This window comes from Aspergillus chevalieri, chromosome 6 (genome assembly GCF_016861735.1).
Source record: "Aspergillus chevalieri M1 DNA, chromosome 6, nearly complete sequence".
Lineage (NCBI taxonomy): Eukaryota > Fungi > Ascomycota > Eurotiomycetes > Eurotiales > Aspergillaceae > Aspergillus > Aspergillus chevalieri.
Genome location: NC_057367.1, coordinates 1,232,225 through 1,250,406, shown reverse-complemented (window position 1 = coordinate 1,250,406; position 18,182 = coordinate 1,232,225). Strand labels below are relative to the sequence as shown.

At 47.3% G+C, this 18,182-nt stretch overlaps 4 protein-coding genes across 4 annotated transcripts; all 4 read right to left on the bottom strand.

The window, feature by feature from the left end:
• Positions 1–244: 244 nt before the first annotated feature.
• Positions 245–3,116, bottom strand: xlnR (putative C6 transcription factor; the record flags this gene model as incomplete). The annotated part of the gene is made up of 3 exons (XM_043281611.1): positions 245–388; positions 445–2,741; positions 2,792–3,116. 3 exons carry the CDS (start codon positions 3,114–3,116, stop codon positions 245–247), a joined length of 2,766 nt encoding a protein of 921 aa, XP_043139073.1.
• Positions 3,117–3,868: 752 nt separating this feature from the next.
• ACHE_60436S (uncharacterized protein) lies at positions 3,869–5,063 on the bottom strand (the record flags this gene model as incomplete). The annotated part of the gene is made up of 4 exons (XM_043281610.1): positions 3,869–4,372; positions 4,434–4,708; positions 4,810–4,825; positions 5,010–5,063. The coding sequence occupies 4 exons, from the start codon at positions 5,061–5,063 to the stop codon at positions 3,869–3,871; spliced, it is 849 nt and encodes a 282-aa protein (XP_043139072.1).
• A 6,805-nt stretch (positions 5,064–11,868) lies between these two features.
• On the bottom strand, positions 11,869–12,086 carry ACHE_60435S (uncharacterized protein; the record flags this gene model as incomplete). The annotated part of the gene is made up of 2 exons (XM_043281609.1): positions 11,869–11,996; positions 12,050–12,086. The coding sequence occupies 2 exons, from the start codon at positions 12,084–12,086 to the stop codon at positions 11,869–11,871; spliced, it is 165 nt and encodes a 54-aa protein (XP_043139071.1).
• Positions 12,087–15,250: 3,164 nt separating this feature from the next.
• Positions 15,251–17,714, bottom strand: ACHE_60434S (anoctamin family protein; the record flags this gene model as incomplete). The annotated part of the gene is made up of 5 exons (XM_043281607.1): positions 15,251–16,507; positions 16,554–16,985; positions 17,063–17,351; positions 17,411–17,564; positions 17,633–17,714. 5 exons carry the CDS (start codon positions 17,712–17,714, stop codon positions 15,251–15,253), a joined length of 2,214 nt encoding a protein of 737 aa, XP_043139070.1.
• Positions 17,715–18,182: the final 468 nt, after the last annotated feature.

Sequence of the window (18,182 nt, the reverse complement as noted above, 5' to 3'; positions counted from 1 at the left end):
GTTCTGCTGATGCAGTAGCCAACAAAAGATAAAGTCATAGTTACCCTGGTACTCAGATACATATACATATGTGCGATATGTGCGTAAATATACAGGAGATGGTTCAATCAAAGCTATAAAATACAGTGTTCAAAACTCTCCAAACTCCCGACTGCCTAAACCAGTGGTATCACATCGCAGTATCTAGAAAAACAAGAAAAGAAAGAAAAACACAAGATTGAAACAGATGACAGTAGACTCCACATCACAACGCAAGTCCTCCGCCATCCCCAGACCAACGATAGAGCGACAAGACATCCCGCCTTCGTTGCTGCTGCTCACCAAAGTCCTCAGGTACTCGTCCCCGAACCTGTGCGAGAGCCGAGCGCATCACCTTACGGAAATTTCTCTGCAAGGCATTAGCAAGAGATACGACGACGACAAAACCAAGGGAATGGAACTAACCTGATATTCCGTATTCAACGTCACAACACAAGCCTCATGCGCGCGGACAATAATCTCACAAGCCCGTACAACACTCGGACTAGCATCACCCTGTAGCTTATCCGCCGTCAACAGCAACAAGAAACTACCTTGCAGAAGATATATTCCAAAGAAGAACGGCATGAAACTCAGGTCTGGATCATATTCGAGGATATCCGCCACTGCCTCTGCGCCGCTGACTGCATGGCCTAGGGCTGAGATAAATGAATCGGACGAGATCCAGAGGTCGTTATCGTCTAGTAAATTGATGGGATCCCATTTCCCTGTAAGCATAATGTGGAGGACATGCATGATGTGCGTGCCGTAGGCGACGACTGTCTTCGTGTGCACTATGGACTCACTAACTCGCGTTCCGACGGCGCTGCTACTTGATCGGCCGGATGGGCTGACGTGGTCGAGATGCGTACCGTCAACTGCCGTGGGCTCGGATTCTGTCCCTAGGACTAGGTTGCTGGTGTAGCGCGCTTCGAATTCCTTTAGGCTCCGGTTGTACCCGTCAAGCTGGCGGGTGATCTCCAGCATCTGGGCATTGCATTCGTTGCTATTGCGGAACGTTGGTCCAAATCGGGGATGATTCCTTGCGTGCTGTAAGTCGACTATCTCTCCTAGAATGGTCATCAAGGGAAGGAAGTAGCCGAACATGCTGTGGCCAGTGCATTCCAACGGCGGCCCTGGCGTACGGTAAGCGGCATTGGTAAAGTCTCCCGCCTGCCAGAGGTCATCGTTCATCGGCTGGAGTAGCCTTGCACATTCCGTGTCGAGTAGAGTCAAAGGACGGTTATAGCAAAGCGCCAAATGGCGATCTGTTGCATATAACAACCACCAAATCCGTCGGCGCTCTTCTCGCTCTTCTTCCGTAACGTCGACCCCATTTCCCATGGGCGTGACTAAAGGCGGTTGCTGCTGAGCATTTTCTGCCATATCACGACCATCTTGTCCCTCTCCGTCTTGTCGTGAGTTGAGATCATTGGGTGGTAACTCACGACCGAGTCTGAGTTCTCGCGCCAAGGCCCAAGCTGCAGTCCACCATCGCATGCTAGCTGCTTTGTACTCACTCGCAGAGACAACTGTAGCTAGATGCACATAGGTCGCGACATCATCCACAGCTCCTGTTGCGCTGCTCTGTGCGCCTAATTGATCCATAGAGACGCCAAAACCGCCTAGAGCGACGCCATTAATGACCATGTTGGCAGCATAATTGGGAGACGTCTCTCCCGCAGCGGGACCGTGTATTAAAGGCCGTAGCAAGCCAACGGTAAGCTCAAGCAACTTCTGACAGATCCTCCCTCGTGCTGACGGGGGTGATGTCAGGAAAGCAGCATCGCTCGTCTGCGCAGCTACCCAGAGCATGCTAGCTAACAGGGCGGGACTACAGACTCGTGGTTTTGTTGGGTGGAGGAATGATTGTTTCCGGAAGACATATCCCACCACATATGGCGACTGAGGCGAGATATGAGAGGAAGAAGAGCTGGTGAAATAGACATCCATAAGGTCGCAAGCCAGTGACTGAGGTATTATAGATGCGATATGAGGTAGCACTGGTTGTAGCACGGGGTATCGTAGTGAGCTAGGGAATGGGTGTATGCTGAATGATGGGAAAGTGGCTGGAGATGGAGGAGGAAGAGGTAGCCAGCCAGGCGACGGAGAAAGTCCCATGAATGGGGCCGAAGGGTTTTCCGCAGAGCCAGCGAGACGAAAATGATTGAGAGACGACTGATTCGGTTCTTGTGAGTTCATCAGCGGGTATGCAGTTTCTGTATAACCGAATCCATTCGGTGGCAGCATGCTTGTCGATGGCGAGCGGGGGTTCGTATTTGATGGGTGAAGCATCTGTAACGGTCTGAGATCAGAAACAGACATGGGCCGGTTCGAATCGTTCAATGTACCCTGTATCCCATCCACAGAAGCTCCCAAGTGTGACTGCTGGGCCTGAGCCTGGGTACCTTGCTGCACTTGATTTGAATTCTGTATCCCAACCATGCCTGGTATCTCCGAAGTTGGTAAATGCGATTGCGCCGGCATGCTGGCATTCCGAGCAGCATCGAACGTCGTCGTAGTCTCCCGCGACGAAAATCCATCCTGAGAATTCTGCTCCCTTGCCACCACACCATTATTCACTCTGTCCGTATCCATATCACGATCAGACGGTGGATTCGCAGCTCCCGCGGTGGCCGCAGCCGCAGCTACAGCAAGATCCTTCTTAGACGCTTTCCCACGTTTCTTGCGCGCTCGAGCATATTCGCACGTTAAGCCAAATTCTGCGACATTAGCTCAGCTCACCACTCTAGAAAGTAAAGAAAACACTTACCAACGCAATGCGCACACGGGTTCTTCCCATCACACTTCGTCCTCAACTGATTACACTGATCACACGCTCTGCTAATCCTCCTCCGAACAGGACCCGAGGCAGACTCCATAGACGGCCTTTTGCGACTCACACCTTCCACGAGGGAATCCTTTCGCGACAAATCCCCAGAACTTGATGCGCCATTGGCATTGTGCTCGTTATTCCCAGAGAGCGACGGGTTCCGGGGGGATTTCCCGAACGCATACTCCGAGCTTTCGGCGAGGATGTCCAAGCCGGAAGGTGGCGCGGGGGCGTGGTTGAACTGTTGGAATGAGGCAGTCGACATTGTCACATGTGACCGAAAGGTTTTAAAAGGGGGAAGAGGTCATGCTGGTCGTATCGGGTTTAGGAGAGGAAGAGCGCGCGCTGCGGCGCAAGTGGTGCGACGGGTGGACGGAAGTCAGGTCGAGGGTTGAGGTAGGGGGGCAACGAGCATCGTAGGAATGGGCTGCTCGTCTGCAAAAAGAGAAGTAGGAGACAGTACAGAGTAAGTAAAGATATTCAAGAATTAACGTACGATTGAACGGGTGGAGTTCAGGAGAAAAAGAAAAAGACCCCGAACGGAAGAGTGAAATGTGGAGAGGAAAAGGCGGGGAAATTAGATCGAGATATCTCCGAGATGTCCGTAGGGCAGAATGCATTCTACAACTGTATAGCATATCTGTACAATTATTATAGACCGTTTAATTCAATAGATATGGCATTGGCCCTTCCTGTATATAGACCAGGCATATACAAAACTCGCAAGTGATAAGAACTCAGCAACAAAAACATGTGAAAGATATCAAACGTTCGAAACTAGGATATTGTTCAATGCCATAGAAAACAGATACCAGCAATAGTACAGCTACAATTCCCCTTCCTCCCATCCATTCAAATCCGACCAGAAAACACAAAAACACACAAAACACCACCCACCGAAACGAACGAGAGCTTCAAACTGATCCAATAAACGCGCAGAACACCGAAAAGCAAGGAAACGAGGCAATAGTCGCTAATGGTATGTTATTATCAACAAAGACCCGAACCAGGCCATGTTCACGAGACAACGGGCAACCCGTGTGTTGGCTCTGTTTTGGTGACATCGGAGTCATGCTGACCCTCATCGCCACGGAGGCGTTTGTTCTGGAACTGGGTGTTGGCCATGTAGTTCGGGTCCTCGTTCGGGTGTTTCCGCATTCCCAGACCGGCGACTGCTATCCGGTTCAGCGAATTCATATCGTCGTTCGATGCGGCCGCATTTTGGTGGGGTTGGGGCTGCTGCTGAGGGTTCCCTGGAGGAGTAGGACCAGCAGGGTTCTGGTTGGATACACCCGGTGGTACCTGCATTTCCGTTCGGGGTTGGCTCAGATCAATGTTCCCTGGAAGTTCGGGCACTTCGCCCTGGGTGTCGAGTAACCGCGATTGCAGGTTGATGATGTATTCTCTGAGCTGGTAGTTCTCAGTCTGTAGTGTTTTAATCCCCTCGGACATGTTTTCGAAGTCCTTCACCTGGTCCTCCAATTTGCGAATGTAGGTTTCCTTTCGTTGACGGAATGCTCTCTGCAGAAACACACAATCAGCAAGAGAGCCAAGAGCACCAATGGAAATGCATCTCCCATACCTGTGCAGCACGGTTCTGAGCAGCCCGCTTGGAAGTCGACAATGGCCGCTTGCCATAGCTCTTGGGAGACTCGGGACCGGACGGATCCTGCTGGGGAGGCGTTTGAGGAGGACCGGCAAGCATCGAAGCACCGGAGATAGCCGGGTCAATGTTGTTCTGGTCGCGGGGGCTAGCGTTCGGCTGCATATGCGGAGGTTGCGCAGGTGGAGGTTGCGGCGGACGGGCCTGGGGATGGGACAGGTGCTGCTGGGCTGCTAGAAGCTGATCATGGAGCACTATCGCGAAATGTTAGTTCTGCAAAGACGTCCGGGCACCGGCTGGTTGGGATATATCGGATGGAATGCGTTGTCCCTCTCGCGAACAAGGGGCGACTCACCCTGATCCGCATGGTCCTACAATGGAGTCAGCATCGCCTCTGCTATGGTCAAGTGGCAGTGGTGAAGAACCCCCGCGCGACACCGCCATCGCGTTGCGCAGTAAGCATCAACGCGTAGAGATCGATGGCGGGGCCACGGTCGCAGAAGAGGAATCTCTTGTACGGGGAAGGAAGAAGGGTGACGATGACAAACAGCTTACCTGAGCAGAGGTTTGCATGCTTGGATGCGGCGCTGGGGCTAGTGCAGGCTGCATAGTAGCAGGAGTTATCGCAGAGCTATTATAGAAAGCCAATTCGACGACGACGACGACCGGCAGGAACCAGCTGAATTCCTGCGTTCAATAACACAAAAACGCGTATGATATCGTGAATACAAGATCCAGTTGATACTGTAGACGGCGATGAGGTAAGCCTATACAGCAGAGAGAGAGTGAGTAGTAATGGATTAGGTCAGGCAAGGCTGGGGAGGATTAGTTAAAATATGACTGTACAGGAGAAAGAGACAGGAGGAGAGTGGCGGCAAGCGAAGTCTTGGCGTAACATGCCGTGGTTGCAGATGACGAGGCCTCGTTTTTTGGGTCGCGTGTCACGTTCCTGCTGATTAATGGCCTTGGCGGTCATGTGACTAAAATACAGACGGAAACGGCCTGTGTAAAGTTTCAGTCCGCGTCACTAATTTCAACTACCTTACATGACTTCCCTATCCATCGAAACGTCTATGGATTTAATAAAAACCAATGTACATGCGATTGGAATATAGATTCTAATCAATTGATTCAGAGGTGCTATATTTGGTACCTGTATGAGACAGCCAATAGCTACCTGAAGTTGTTTGCCGGCAAAAATATATATATTTGTTGCGGAATAAATTAGGGTCACAAATCTCACATATAGATTGTTCTTCAGCACTTGCTGGCTACTGATAAAAAGATACAATGGAAAAATAAAAGGCAGTGAGATGATGAAGGCTCAACATTACTATATAAACAGTTTCTGGATGCTTGTTGAGTACTTGCTAATCAGTTTGCTGCTGTTCCTGAATTTGAATCCGCTGCCTCATAAGTGTAACGGGCTAGGCCCGAAAGGCACCTCGAACCATAAATGGTTCTCGATTGAAGCTATTCACAAGAGCGTGCCGAAGTCAGGTGATCGTAGATCACCTGATCACGAGTATATAAATCCACCGCCAGCGTGTCTTTCTTTCTTTCTTTCTTTCCTTTCCCCAACGAGTTCTTTTGTACATATCTATATATTAGATAGCAAGGCTTCGGCCCATTACATTAGAACTCGTTCGCCCTCATCTATCTACTTATTTATTGAACAACGGATTACGCATCGGATTGAACGCGCAACGGATCGTACATCGCACACTGGACACACTGGACACACTGGACACACTGGAAACACTGGACACACTGGACACATTGAACGATTGGACATACCGGATAACTGGATACATTGGACATCGGATATCAGACATCGAAATTCACGGATAGTTGAGCTATTTACAAACAAATCAATAGTCAAGTCAGTCATATGACCACATTTTCAGCGGAAATCAGCGACCACGAGTCAAACGACCAAACCGACGGCAACATGGGAGACAATATACACTCAGGAGGGACCACCACTCCTGTCCCACAAGATCTTGTCGCAGTTATTGCAGGACTTCAACGACAACTGCAACAAATGGAAGAACGGCGGATTGAAGATCTTCGTCGTCTCAAAGAAGAGTTGACGAGCCCACCCAGAGAGCCCTTGCCACAACCGACTATTGAAGAGATAGCCCCCCAACCAATGGCGGACCCTGTTAGGAGACCTCGACCCAAGCTGACAGACCCAGAAGTCTTTGATGGTCGAAACCGAAGTCTCTACCGTCCGTTTCGAAGCAAGCTGCGCGCTAAACTTGAGGTCGATAAAGAAGCCTTGGGCAATGCCTATGATCGTATGTGGTATGCTTTTGGCCGTCTAACAGATGGGGCTGCTATGCAGGTGCTGCCCTGGATGGAGCGGTTTGCTAAGAAAGGAGCTACTGAGAGCCAGCTGGACGGAATGCTTGATCAAATGGACTTCATCTTTCTGGACCGGAATCTGGAGGAGAAGGCTGTACGAGACCTTGCAAGCTTGAAACAGAACAACAAGCCCTTCACAGTCTTTCTCACTGAGTTCAACCGACTACTCATGGAAGCTGATGGCCATAACTGGCCTGAAAACACAAAAAGGTCCTACCTAGACAATGCATTAAACCGTGAGATGAACACACGCCTTGAAACTGTTGAAAAGAAAAATGGATTTGAAGACTATTGCCGCCAGCTACAGCAGATTGCGGACCGGATGGAGAAGAACCAATTGCGGTACTCACGGAACAATAAGCATACCACCTCAACTTCTCCAGCTCACCCTGTGAATACCACCCGTGCTTCCTCTCCACCCCAAGATATGGACTGGGAACCCACAACAACAACTTCTGCACGCAGCCAACCTCGACGCGTGGCTAAGCATGTATCACGAGAAGAAATGGAACGCCGCAGACAAGAACGACGTTGCCTTCGTTGTGGTGACTCCACGCATTTTATCTCCCATTGCCCCTACGACAGTCCTAGGAACAGTACCCGCATGGCTCGCTCACACATTCATGGGCCGGAACTCGAAGATGAAGAAGAGCAGTTGAGGGAACAACCCAAGCTGGGAAAAGAATAGCTCCTGCAAAAAGTCTCTTGCAGGAGCACCACCAGCAGTTGATGGATCTACCTACATGGCGACCGGCCCCAGCAGCTCAGATAGACCTTCAGAAGGAGTGGAACGACTTCCGAAAAAGAGTCAAGTTTGACAGACCTGAATTCAGAGTATCCGCATTAGTCAATGGAGAACAGGTCAGCAGAACGTTAGTGGACACCGGTTGTACTACATATGGTATGGTTTCTGAGAATTTTACCCGAAAACATCAACTGGAGCGTGTAACCATCAAACCACGAACTATCGACGACTACAAGGGCCCAACGGATGATTGTATAAGGGAGGTAGCGAAAATCTCATTGAACGTGGGGGAAACCACCAAAACACTGCATGGCTGTATGTTGTTCCTAAACTGGGTAGGGGACTCGACATGATTTTAGGCCTTGCATGGATAGACGACCAACAAGTGTTTATCGACCCGAATGGTCCGAAATTGCGCTTCACAAATGGCATTGTTGTTAGTAGCATGGAAGATCAACCACAAATGGATATCCAGCCCATCGGGGCGAACGCTTTTGCACTATGGAACCGACAAAAGAAAAAGGACAGCAGCGTACAGATTTTCGCCGCAAGTTTAAAGGACATTGAGAAAGCATTACGACCCAAATTGCTGACAGACCCCCGCACCAAACTACCACCTCATTACCATAAATTCCTATCAGTATTTGACCGGAAGGAAGCTGACAAGCAACCACCATATCGAGGACCAAATATCGACCATAAGATTGAACTCAATAAGAACGCTGATGGAACGACCCCTGAACCTCCATGGGGCCCCCTTTATAATATGTCAAGGGATGAACTGCTTGTGCTACGGAAGACATTGACAGAGTTGTTGGAAAAGAACTTCATACGTGTTAGCAATTCGCCTGCTGCAGCACCTGTATTGCTTGTCAAGAAACCTGGTGGAGGCTTGCGATTTTGTGTTGACTACCGAGCACTGAACGCCATTACAAAGAAGGACCGCTACCCCCTACCACTAATTAATGAAACATTGGAAAGAATTGGGAAAGCAAAATGGTTCACCAAGTTGGATGTTATTGCTGCTTTTCACAAGATTCGTGTCGCTGCCGGCGATGAATGGTTGACCGCATTCCGAACTCGATTTGGGCTGTTTGAATGGCTTGTAACACCATTTGGACTAGCCAATGCACCGAGCACCTTCCAACGCTATGTTAATTGGGTCCTACGAGATTTCCTAGATGAATTTGCTTCTGCTTACCTTGACGACATCTTGATATTTACGGATGGAACATTGTCAGAGCATCAAGAGCATGTCTGCAAAGTATTAGGCCGTCTCCAAGAGGCTGGCTTACAGATTGATATTGATAAATGCGAATTTGAAGTGAAGTCAACAAAATATTTAGGATTCATTATTGAGGCAGGAAAAGGTGTCAGCATGGATCCAGCAAAGGTTGAAGCAATCATGAACTGGGCTGCCCCTACCACTGTGAAAGGTGTCAGGTCATTTTTGGGATTCGCGAACTTCTACAGACGTTTCATCCGAAACTATTCTGAACTTACAACTCCACTAACAGCGTTGACTCAAAAAGATAAACCCTTTGTGTGGGATGATAAATGCAAGGAAAGCTTCCAACAGTTAAAAAGGATGTTTACAACGGCACCAATCCTCATGCAATTTGATCCAGACCGCGAGACTGTCGTCGAGACTGACTCATCAGGGTGGGCCACTGGTGGCGTACTTTCACAGTATGATGATGATGGTGTATTACGACCTTGCGCGTACTTTTCCAAGAAAAACACTCCTGCAGAGTGCAACTACCAGATTCATGACAAGGAACTTTTGGCGATCATCAATGCATTGAAAGAGTGGGAATCAGAGCTCATATCAGTGGTAAATTTCCAGATACTGACAGACCATCGCAATCTCCGTTATTTTACTACCATGAGACGACTGAATGAGAGACAGATGAGATGGGCAGATCTATTGAGCCGATACAACTTCACACTTCATTACCGACCAGGGAAGCTTGCAGGGCGCCCTGATGCACTGTCTCGACGAGAGCAGGATGTTCCTGTATTGGGTGATGAACGGCTAAAGCATCGCGAACAACGACTATTCGATCCTGAGATCCTCAAGGACGGACCAGTGGAAGGAAGCAGCAAAAGAGGACTAGTTGAAGAACCCCATCCTATTAATGTGTCCCGGATCCTTCTAGCACCAGTCGGCATGGAGCCCTATAACAGTGAGCCAAGCGCACCTCAAGGATATGAACAGGCGAACGAACCTACCAATCTCAATAGTGAGCGACCATCGTTGGAAGAGCTACTGGATATGACTCTTGATGAACATTGGGCTCGGGTAGAGCCACTAGATGAAAAGTATGGTCGTATACGAGAAGCAGTGCAAGTAGGAGCACATCAATTCCCACGTGAACTGGGGATCAAAGCCTCAATCTCAGAATGCTCTATTGAACCGAACAACCGCTTGTGCTACCGAGGCCGGCGATGGGTCCCTGACATTGAATCTCTGAGGACAAGGTTGCTACAAGAAACACATGACTCAGTACTTACAGGCCATCCAGGGAGGAGCGCAATGTATGCTATCCTGGCACGAAGGGTCTACTGGCCTGCAATCTCTGAGGATGTCAGACGATTTGTACGGAACTGTGACAAATGCAGTGCCAACAATGTATGGAGAGACCGCCGACAAGGCCTACTGAAGCCTCTACCAATTCCAGACCGAAAATGGAGATATATTGCAATTGACTTCATCGAGAAGTTACCAATCTCAAATGGTTATGAAAACATCATGGTTATTGTCGATCGCCTTGGAAAAGGTGTCATCCCCATACCCTGTGAGAAGATCGACACCTACACAGTAGCACAGAAGCTTATTCAGAGTTTCATTGGCTATCATGGCATTCCAGCCAGTATTGTATCAGACAGAGGAAGACAATTCACCAATGAGATGTGGAAGCGTTTTTGTGAGCTACTGGGGATCAAACGACAATTATCAACTGCCTACCACGCTGAAACCGATGGCCAAACTGAGCGAATGAATGCTACTATTGAACTATTCTTGCGCTCATTCTGTGATCACACACAATCGAACTGGGCGTCATTGCTACCAATGGCACAGCTTGCAATATGCAGCCGGGATGCTGCCTCCACAGGTGTCAGTCCATTCTTCCTTGACCACGGCTACCACGTCGATCCCTTTCAGTTAGAAGAGGATGTTGAAATCAACCTTTCAGCACCAGACCTGGGCACCATGCGTGAACGAGGTGAACGAATTGCAGCCAAGCTAAGGGGAGCTCTTGACATCGCCACAACAGAACTGGCTGTCGCCCAACAGAAACAAGAAGACTATGCCAATCGTCAAAGAGATGTCGCCCCTGAATACCAGGTTGGGCAGAAAGTCTGGCTTGACCTGCGCAATATACAAACAGAACGCCCTAGCAAGAAACTGGGAAGCAGGCAGGCAAAATTTACTGTGTTGGAAAAGATTGGATCCCACACCTACCGCCTCAACACACCAGGCACAATCCACAACGTGTTTCATACAGCGCTCCTCCGCCCAGCGGCAATGGATCCCTTCCCTAGCCAACGGAAAGATGACTACCAACCTCCTGCAGAAATGATCAATGGGAATGAAGAATATATGGTCGAACGAATACTAGATGAGCGTTTTCGACGGTGGGGACGAGGCGAAAGACATGAGTTTTTAGTCAAATACATTGGCTGGCAGGAACCGGAATGGAACGATGCGAGGAACATGGAGGATACCATAGCATTGGATGACTGGGAAACCTACAAAACGATGAATGGGATTGTTGTCCAATCGGCCTTGAGTATACCAAATGAGCCACCCCACGCCGGGGGGCGATCGCGGAGGCGACGAGGAAGGGGGTAATGTAACGGGCTAGGCCCGAAAGGCACCTCGAACCATAAATGGTTCTCGATTGAAGCTATTCACAAGAGCGTGCCGAAGTCAGGTGATCGTAGATCACCTGATCACGAGTATATAAATCCACCGCCAGCGTGTCTTTCTTTCTTTCTTTCTTTCCTTTCCCCAACGAGTTCTTTTGTACATATCTATATATTAGATAGCAAGGCTTCGGCCCATTACAATAAGTTCCAGCTCTAATTGCTCATTTTGAAGCTGTTTCAAGCGAACTTCTTCTTCTTTCCTTTTGACTTCTGCCTCCAGGTCTCGTAATTCTAATTCTTGACGGCGTTGTTCAATTGTCAGTATGTTTGTTGAAGCCACTCGGCGAAGATTCCGTGATGAGGTTGTAGATCTAAGTAGTTATCAACTAGTCAGTAACTGCTCAAGAAGCACTTGACATGAAAGTATACTTACTCATTATCAGCAACCTGAGAAGAAGAACCTCTTGAATTTTCATGTGAGATTTCAAAATTTTGACTGCTTGCTTGCCTCTCTGATTCAGCTGTTGAAGATAATCGCTGACGTTTATGGCCTCTTCCTATATTAAATTAAGTACTTGTCAATTACTTAAGAAGTACTTATATAACTTACTTTCCCGACTCATGTGTCGCAGATAGTTTGCCTCCATTGTAGAAGCTCGATATGAATGATGAATATTGAACTGCTGAAAATTATGATATTGAAGAATATCATCTTTGTCAAGTTTTGCAGAACTAAGATAGTTAGTGTTGTATCAAGCAGTTGATGAGTAGTTGGTAAGTACTTCCGAGCTGCTTCAGCCAAAGTCAAATATTTCCCTGAAGCATATGATTTTTGGTGTGATTGCTCAACAGCATTTGTATGGTTTCGTAGAATATTAAAATAATGTGGCTGAATTTTTGAGCATGATTCATTTAGACCTGCCTTAATAACTGCACTCTTTTTTTTGTATGGCCCAGGTCTGGACTGCTGGCGATTCATATTCTATTCGATAGTTAGCAAGTACTTATTGAGTGGTTTATTACCACTTCAATACTAACGTATCAGTAGTTTAATCAACTCATCATACTCAGCCTCTGACTGGCAATCTAGGAGACTCATCATGCGACTCCAAAGGCCTGATCCTTTATTTTTAGTCCCAATTGCCTTTAAAATTGAGCGTTGAAAATGAACACGACAGAATATGATAATATGCTGTAACTGCCATGTAGGATCTTGGTGTTGAGGATCAATTTCAGAAAGATATTGCCCAAGCCCTGATTACTTAGTAACTGCATCAAAAGTACTTCAGGAGTGCTTACCTGTGTACTGTTTTGTGTCCATATCAACAATAATACCATGAATCCCAGATCCATGAATTGGATCAAATAGAACTGGTCGTCCAGAAACCTTCTCAATAAGATGGAATGCTCGCTTGAAAAGTAAATAGTAACCTTCAGTAGAATCCTCACTGGTAAAGACTCGAAGTAAAGTTATGACTAGTTGCCAAGTGGTTAGCAAGTAGCTCTCAAGCAGTTATGCAGATACTAACTTTTGCATTGATCTGGCATGAATGTTGCAAAAAGAACCTCATTCATCTCTTTGGATCGAATTCGCTTGAAAGACATATCAATTTCAAATGAAGATAAAGTTGATAATAAGTCAATCTGATCCTTGAAGGCACAAAATACCATTGTACCTTGAGAATCATGATATTTCTCTTGAATGTATTCCTAGGCACTTCATTAGCATTCTAATAGTCATTCAATGAGGCAATGGATGATTAGAACCACTTACATTGATTAGCGAATCCCGGTTCTGTAGGAATAGCAACCCATTAATATCCTGTCCATTAGGGTATGAAAGAAGTCGTTGTTTCTGGATAATTGTTGCAATTCGGTCTTTATTACAGAAGCTAGAGTGGATCTCTGCTAATGTAGAAGCACCATACTGCTGACAAAATGCCTCTAGTTGTGGACTTCGAAGAAATTGTGCTAACACTAGTTAGTATGTATTATTCAATCACTTGAGAACCAACCACTTACCTGTGGTCAAACTCGGATCTTGTATTTGTTGGATAATCCTTTTAACCCCTTGTAAAATTCGTTCTGGTGCCTTGCTTGGTGGTGGAGGTGGATGCTGGTGAATTCCATGGGATGTAAAGAGGATATATGGACATTCATTGATATCAACTGGCACTAAAGCAGTAAAAATAACACCACAGGAAGTATGCTGTAGTCTGCCTGGCCCCTGAAGGTGATCTCGATCTTTAACCAGTTAATAGGTGATTGACAATCACTTAAAAAACACTTACCGCAATACTTTCGTCGGGATGCTAATGATTCAAAAACACCACATTCTTCAGTTGGTGGCATAATATCATGATTAAAAAGGTCCTCAAGGAACTGTAGATCAATTGATGTATGGCCTTGAATAGATCCTCGATGATGTTTTGTTAAAAACTCATTGGATCCATTACTACAGCCAATATATGGTGGAAATTCACCATGGACATTCTATGACTAGTTAGAAATCACTTGGAGCATTGTAAAAAGATTTAACCAACCATTTGGGTATGCCGCTTAAAAACTGGCTTGCAAGTTGGAAGCTGGTCAATGCATGCATAACCCTTATTGAAAAATTCATTTTTTGACCGATAATAGCTAGAAGTACTTAGTAATTGCTTCAAAGCTGTTTAGGAGATGTTTAAATACCTGTATGCATTTCGTTTTCCAATATTTGCCTCCAGGATTTGGATATTCCTCTGAGTATTTCGAATCACATCCCAACAATCCTCATCAACAAATGTATGATGATAGGATTGAAGAAATGGATTCAAAAATTCACATGCGTAGATACCAGAGCATTTCCAAGTCCATCTTTTAACTAAACAGTTGAAAAATGGGCATTTGACTGGTCTCCTTGGTCCATGTTGTTGACGCCGTGAGTATTGAATCTGTAACTGATTAGCAAGCACTTTAAAAGCAATTAGAAAGTACTCAACAGTACCTCATGAACAAGCTGCTCCATTTCATTCTGTGATCGCCCTCTAGATGCAACAACATATGAATATCCATGAATATGACTTGTCGGATACTCTGGTAAGTCATCAATATATTCAATTTTTGATGTCTGGAGAGAATGGCTTTTTGAATTTGTGAGTTGTACAGGAATGCCCTATTTCCGCATTGAGCCGTTAGCAATCAGTTAACAAATACTCAATTAAAATAAATACCTCGACATTGGGATCAGTCTCTGGACTTGATGAAGTAAAATCTTCTAAATTGAAGATTTCAGGCTGAGGATCCATAGTAATGAGAAGATCAACGTATACTTTGAAATCACATACAACTGTAACATAAGAAGAAAATTGAAATTGAAATTCAGAGTAATGGGTATTGTATTTGAATAAATCGCGTGTCACGTCCTCGCTGATTAATGGTCTTGGCGGTCATAAGTGTCACGCGTCCACGTTTTTGAGGTGGCGTGATCTGTGGACACTAACATGCCATAGTGTCATACTTGTGTACGGCTTAGTCATCTGCATAGCAGCTCACTGCAGCACAGGCGGTGCATAATCCTCCCAAAATTTTCCATATGCCTGGTTCCCGGATAGTACTTTGTACACAATAATGTCACTCTACAGTTACAGAGACAGGGGTAGCATCGCAGCTCTTACTGTCTGATCCTGGCATGCCGGTTTCGGAGATTCGGAATACTAATACAAGCTAACCATATCAGGAAATGTCTCTGTTCACTGCTATCTACGAGTACGACGAAACGAGACGCGTACTTTATTAATACATAAACAGTCTCTAATAACATGGAACCAGCTCACTGTTGTTTCTTACCCTCCTTCCCAACCTGTGCCTGGATAATGCTCTGACCAACCCGCGCAGACTCCAACCATCCCTTCTGCCGTCTCCAGAATCGATCGGCCGGATCCGTCTCATGCAGACTCGACTTCCGAGCATCATCTTCCAACGTCTTGACACTGATCTCGTCAAGCTCAGAACCCCGGATATCTATCTCGTCATCAGGTTCATCGCCCACCACGTCAGTGCGCAGCGTCGACTCCAGGTAGCGTTTGCGCATGAGGTAATGGTTCGTGCGGTCCTGGCGGGAGTTTGGCAGTTCTAGTTTATCCATGGCTGCGCGAACAGCATACCGCACGATGAGATAAAGGTGTTCGGAGAAGAATATTGTCAGCAAAAGCGCCCAGCCCTTGATGACAGATGGTTCGCCGTTCGGACCTGGGTGGCCGTTGCTGAACATGTAGATGAGGGCAGAGCTTGTGATACTGCCAACCCACGACAAGAAGCCCAGGCTCTCGAGCCAGGGCCCGATGGTGTCCGCGCGCAATGGCAGAGGCCGACGACATTCCATGCAGATCTTGAAGAAATCCGAACGAAGCTCGACCCAATTGTTGGCCAGGAAGGAGACAGGAACAAGTGGCCAGACGGGGGAAAAGAGAGCCAGATAACCAAACTGGATGCACATCTCACGCAAGTCATCGGTTACGTCGTAATCCGAGAGTTCAGCTTCGTTGCGAGCTCGGGTGAGGAATTTGACCTCGTCCACAGGGTCGTCGAAAGAGACAGATTGGTCATTCTCGCTTTCTGAGTCGCTTCCGGTGGCATCAATTTTGCCCTGTTTCTTCTGATATTCCTTGTACTTGCGCAAAAGGTTCTGCTTGAGGTACGGGACGATCGTCTCCATGGCAAAGCCCACAATCTGCGCAGTAACGGTGAAATAGATCACTTGTTTACGTAGACGGTCGGGATCAATGCTGAAATTGGCAGTACGAGCCGTCGTTGCGTGTTCCTTGGACACAAACGGACGAACAGTCACTTGGAAGATATCGAGGTAGGGGACAATGAGGCTGGCGAAGGGCACGTAGACAAACGCGGTGAGAAAAACGGGGAGGTAAGACGTGATGAAATTAATGACGAAAATCTTCTGTGTCAGGGCGATATCATATGTATCCTTGGTCTCGTAGTTCTCGTAGTCATTAAGTTTCGTAGCGACGGCCGTTAGAACCGCACTCATGGTTGGCACGAGCGAAGAAAGCAGAATAGTGGGAATAAAAACCTGACAATTAGTCTGCTGTAGTATGATAAACGAATAGCTAACTTACCAAGTACGTCTTGAGAGGTCCGTTATACACCTCCGAGATGAATATTTCAATCGCAAAACACGTAGCGATGATCACTCCCAGAGCAACAGCGGACAGCAAAGCGAACGGGATCTGGAGCAGCTGGCGACACATCCGCTTCTGAGCCGGAAACACGCCCCGAACCTCACCCGTTCCCTCATCGCGAACTTCCTTTTCAGCCATGAACTCTCGTCTCTTCGTCCGCACGACAGAGACGCCCTTGGTCTGCCAACGACAACTAAGGTCGACCTCCTGGCGCTTCCAGTATTCAATAAAAACGATACACCACAGTGAGTTGATGACAGTGTAGATAATCGAGAATGATCCAAGCAGCAACCAGCAAGAGAATCCGAACAAGGCTGGAAAAACCAGGAATCGAAAGTACGATTGCAGAAATGCAAAGTATAGAGCCACCTGCACCAGTCAGTTCACCTTGCATCACCCCGCATTGCACTGCATTACATTGCAAGCGTAGAGTCCATCGCACGTACACTTTCACCAAGCTGACCGCGAATCTGATCCAGATCTTCTGGAGACAAGAACGTCTTCCTGCTCCATTCCCTCATACACCGATTATTGGTCTGTTCGTCGTGCAACGAGAAAATCGCATCGATGTGCTTCCACTCGCCATGACCCGGAGAAATTCCTGCACCACCTTCTTCCTTTGGCACTGTGATCATATGGTAGATTACGCGAAGGCGCTCGGCTTCTGTCTGGGCTTCTGCGGTGGAAGCTGATTCGGGTTCGGTGTTGCGGACGCCATGGAGCCAGTCGCGGACACTGTCGAGTCAGCACCCATTATCTGTTAGCATTGCAGTAAAAAAAAAAAAAATACGCACCGAGAATGATAAACCCCACGCTTGACGCTCTTCTTCGTCGCCCGCACAAACACCAACAAAGTCGATTCATCCCCCTGACGCACCTCGGTCTGTAATCCTATCTCAACCAGCGTACGGAGCAGCAATTCCAACTGCTTCCCTGCCTCCGATGTATCTGTAATCGTCAATATTCATCACCTTCTGTGATCCGACCGACCATCTTCGAGTTTCTTAAAATCTTACCAGCATCGCCAAATCGATAGCGGATGACGTAGTCCACATCATTGTTGTGGTGCACGGCGTGGTCTGCGGAAGCAGATGCCATTATCGCAAGAACCGTCCACCTCTCAAATACTATGAAGGTAGAACACGATGTAGCAGCTTAGGAATCGCCGTCAGAGAAAAAGGACATGGGATGAATGAAGTCGGTCACGGCAAGCTTTGGCCATGATCGAGAAGACGTCATCAGGAGAAAGCTTGGCGGGGGTTGTGCCCTGGTTCTAGACTCGATAAGGTAGGATCTGCCGCTAAGTCGGATAGATCGAGATCGTGTCAGATTCGGCATATCGAGGAATGCAGCGCTGATAGAGATATCGATGCGGTTAATCCTCTACATTGGCACCAACAGCCTCCGACAATTGACCCAACCTCTCCTCCTCCAGCATCATCTTCTCTCACTCCTCCCAGCCCTCCGCTCCAACCCTCGTAAAACCGAACACTCTTCTCATTCTCCCTCAACACATTCCACTCCAGCCTCTCACCCCGAATCTCAACAACCTTCTTCGAATTCAAC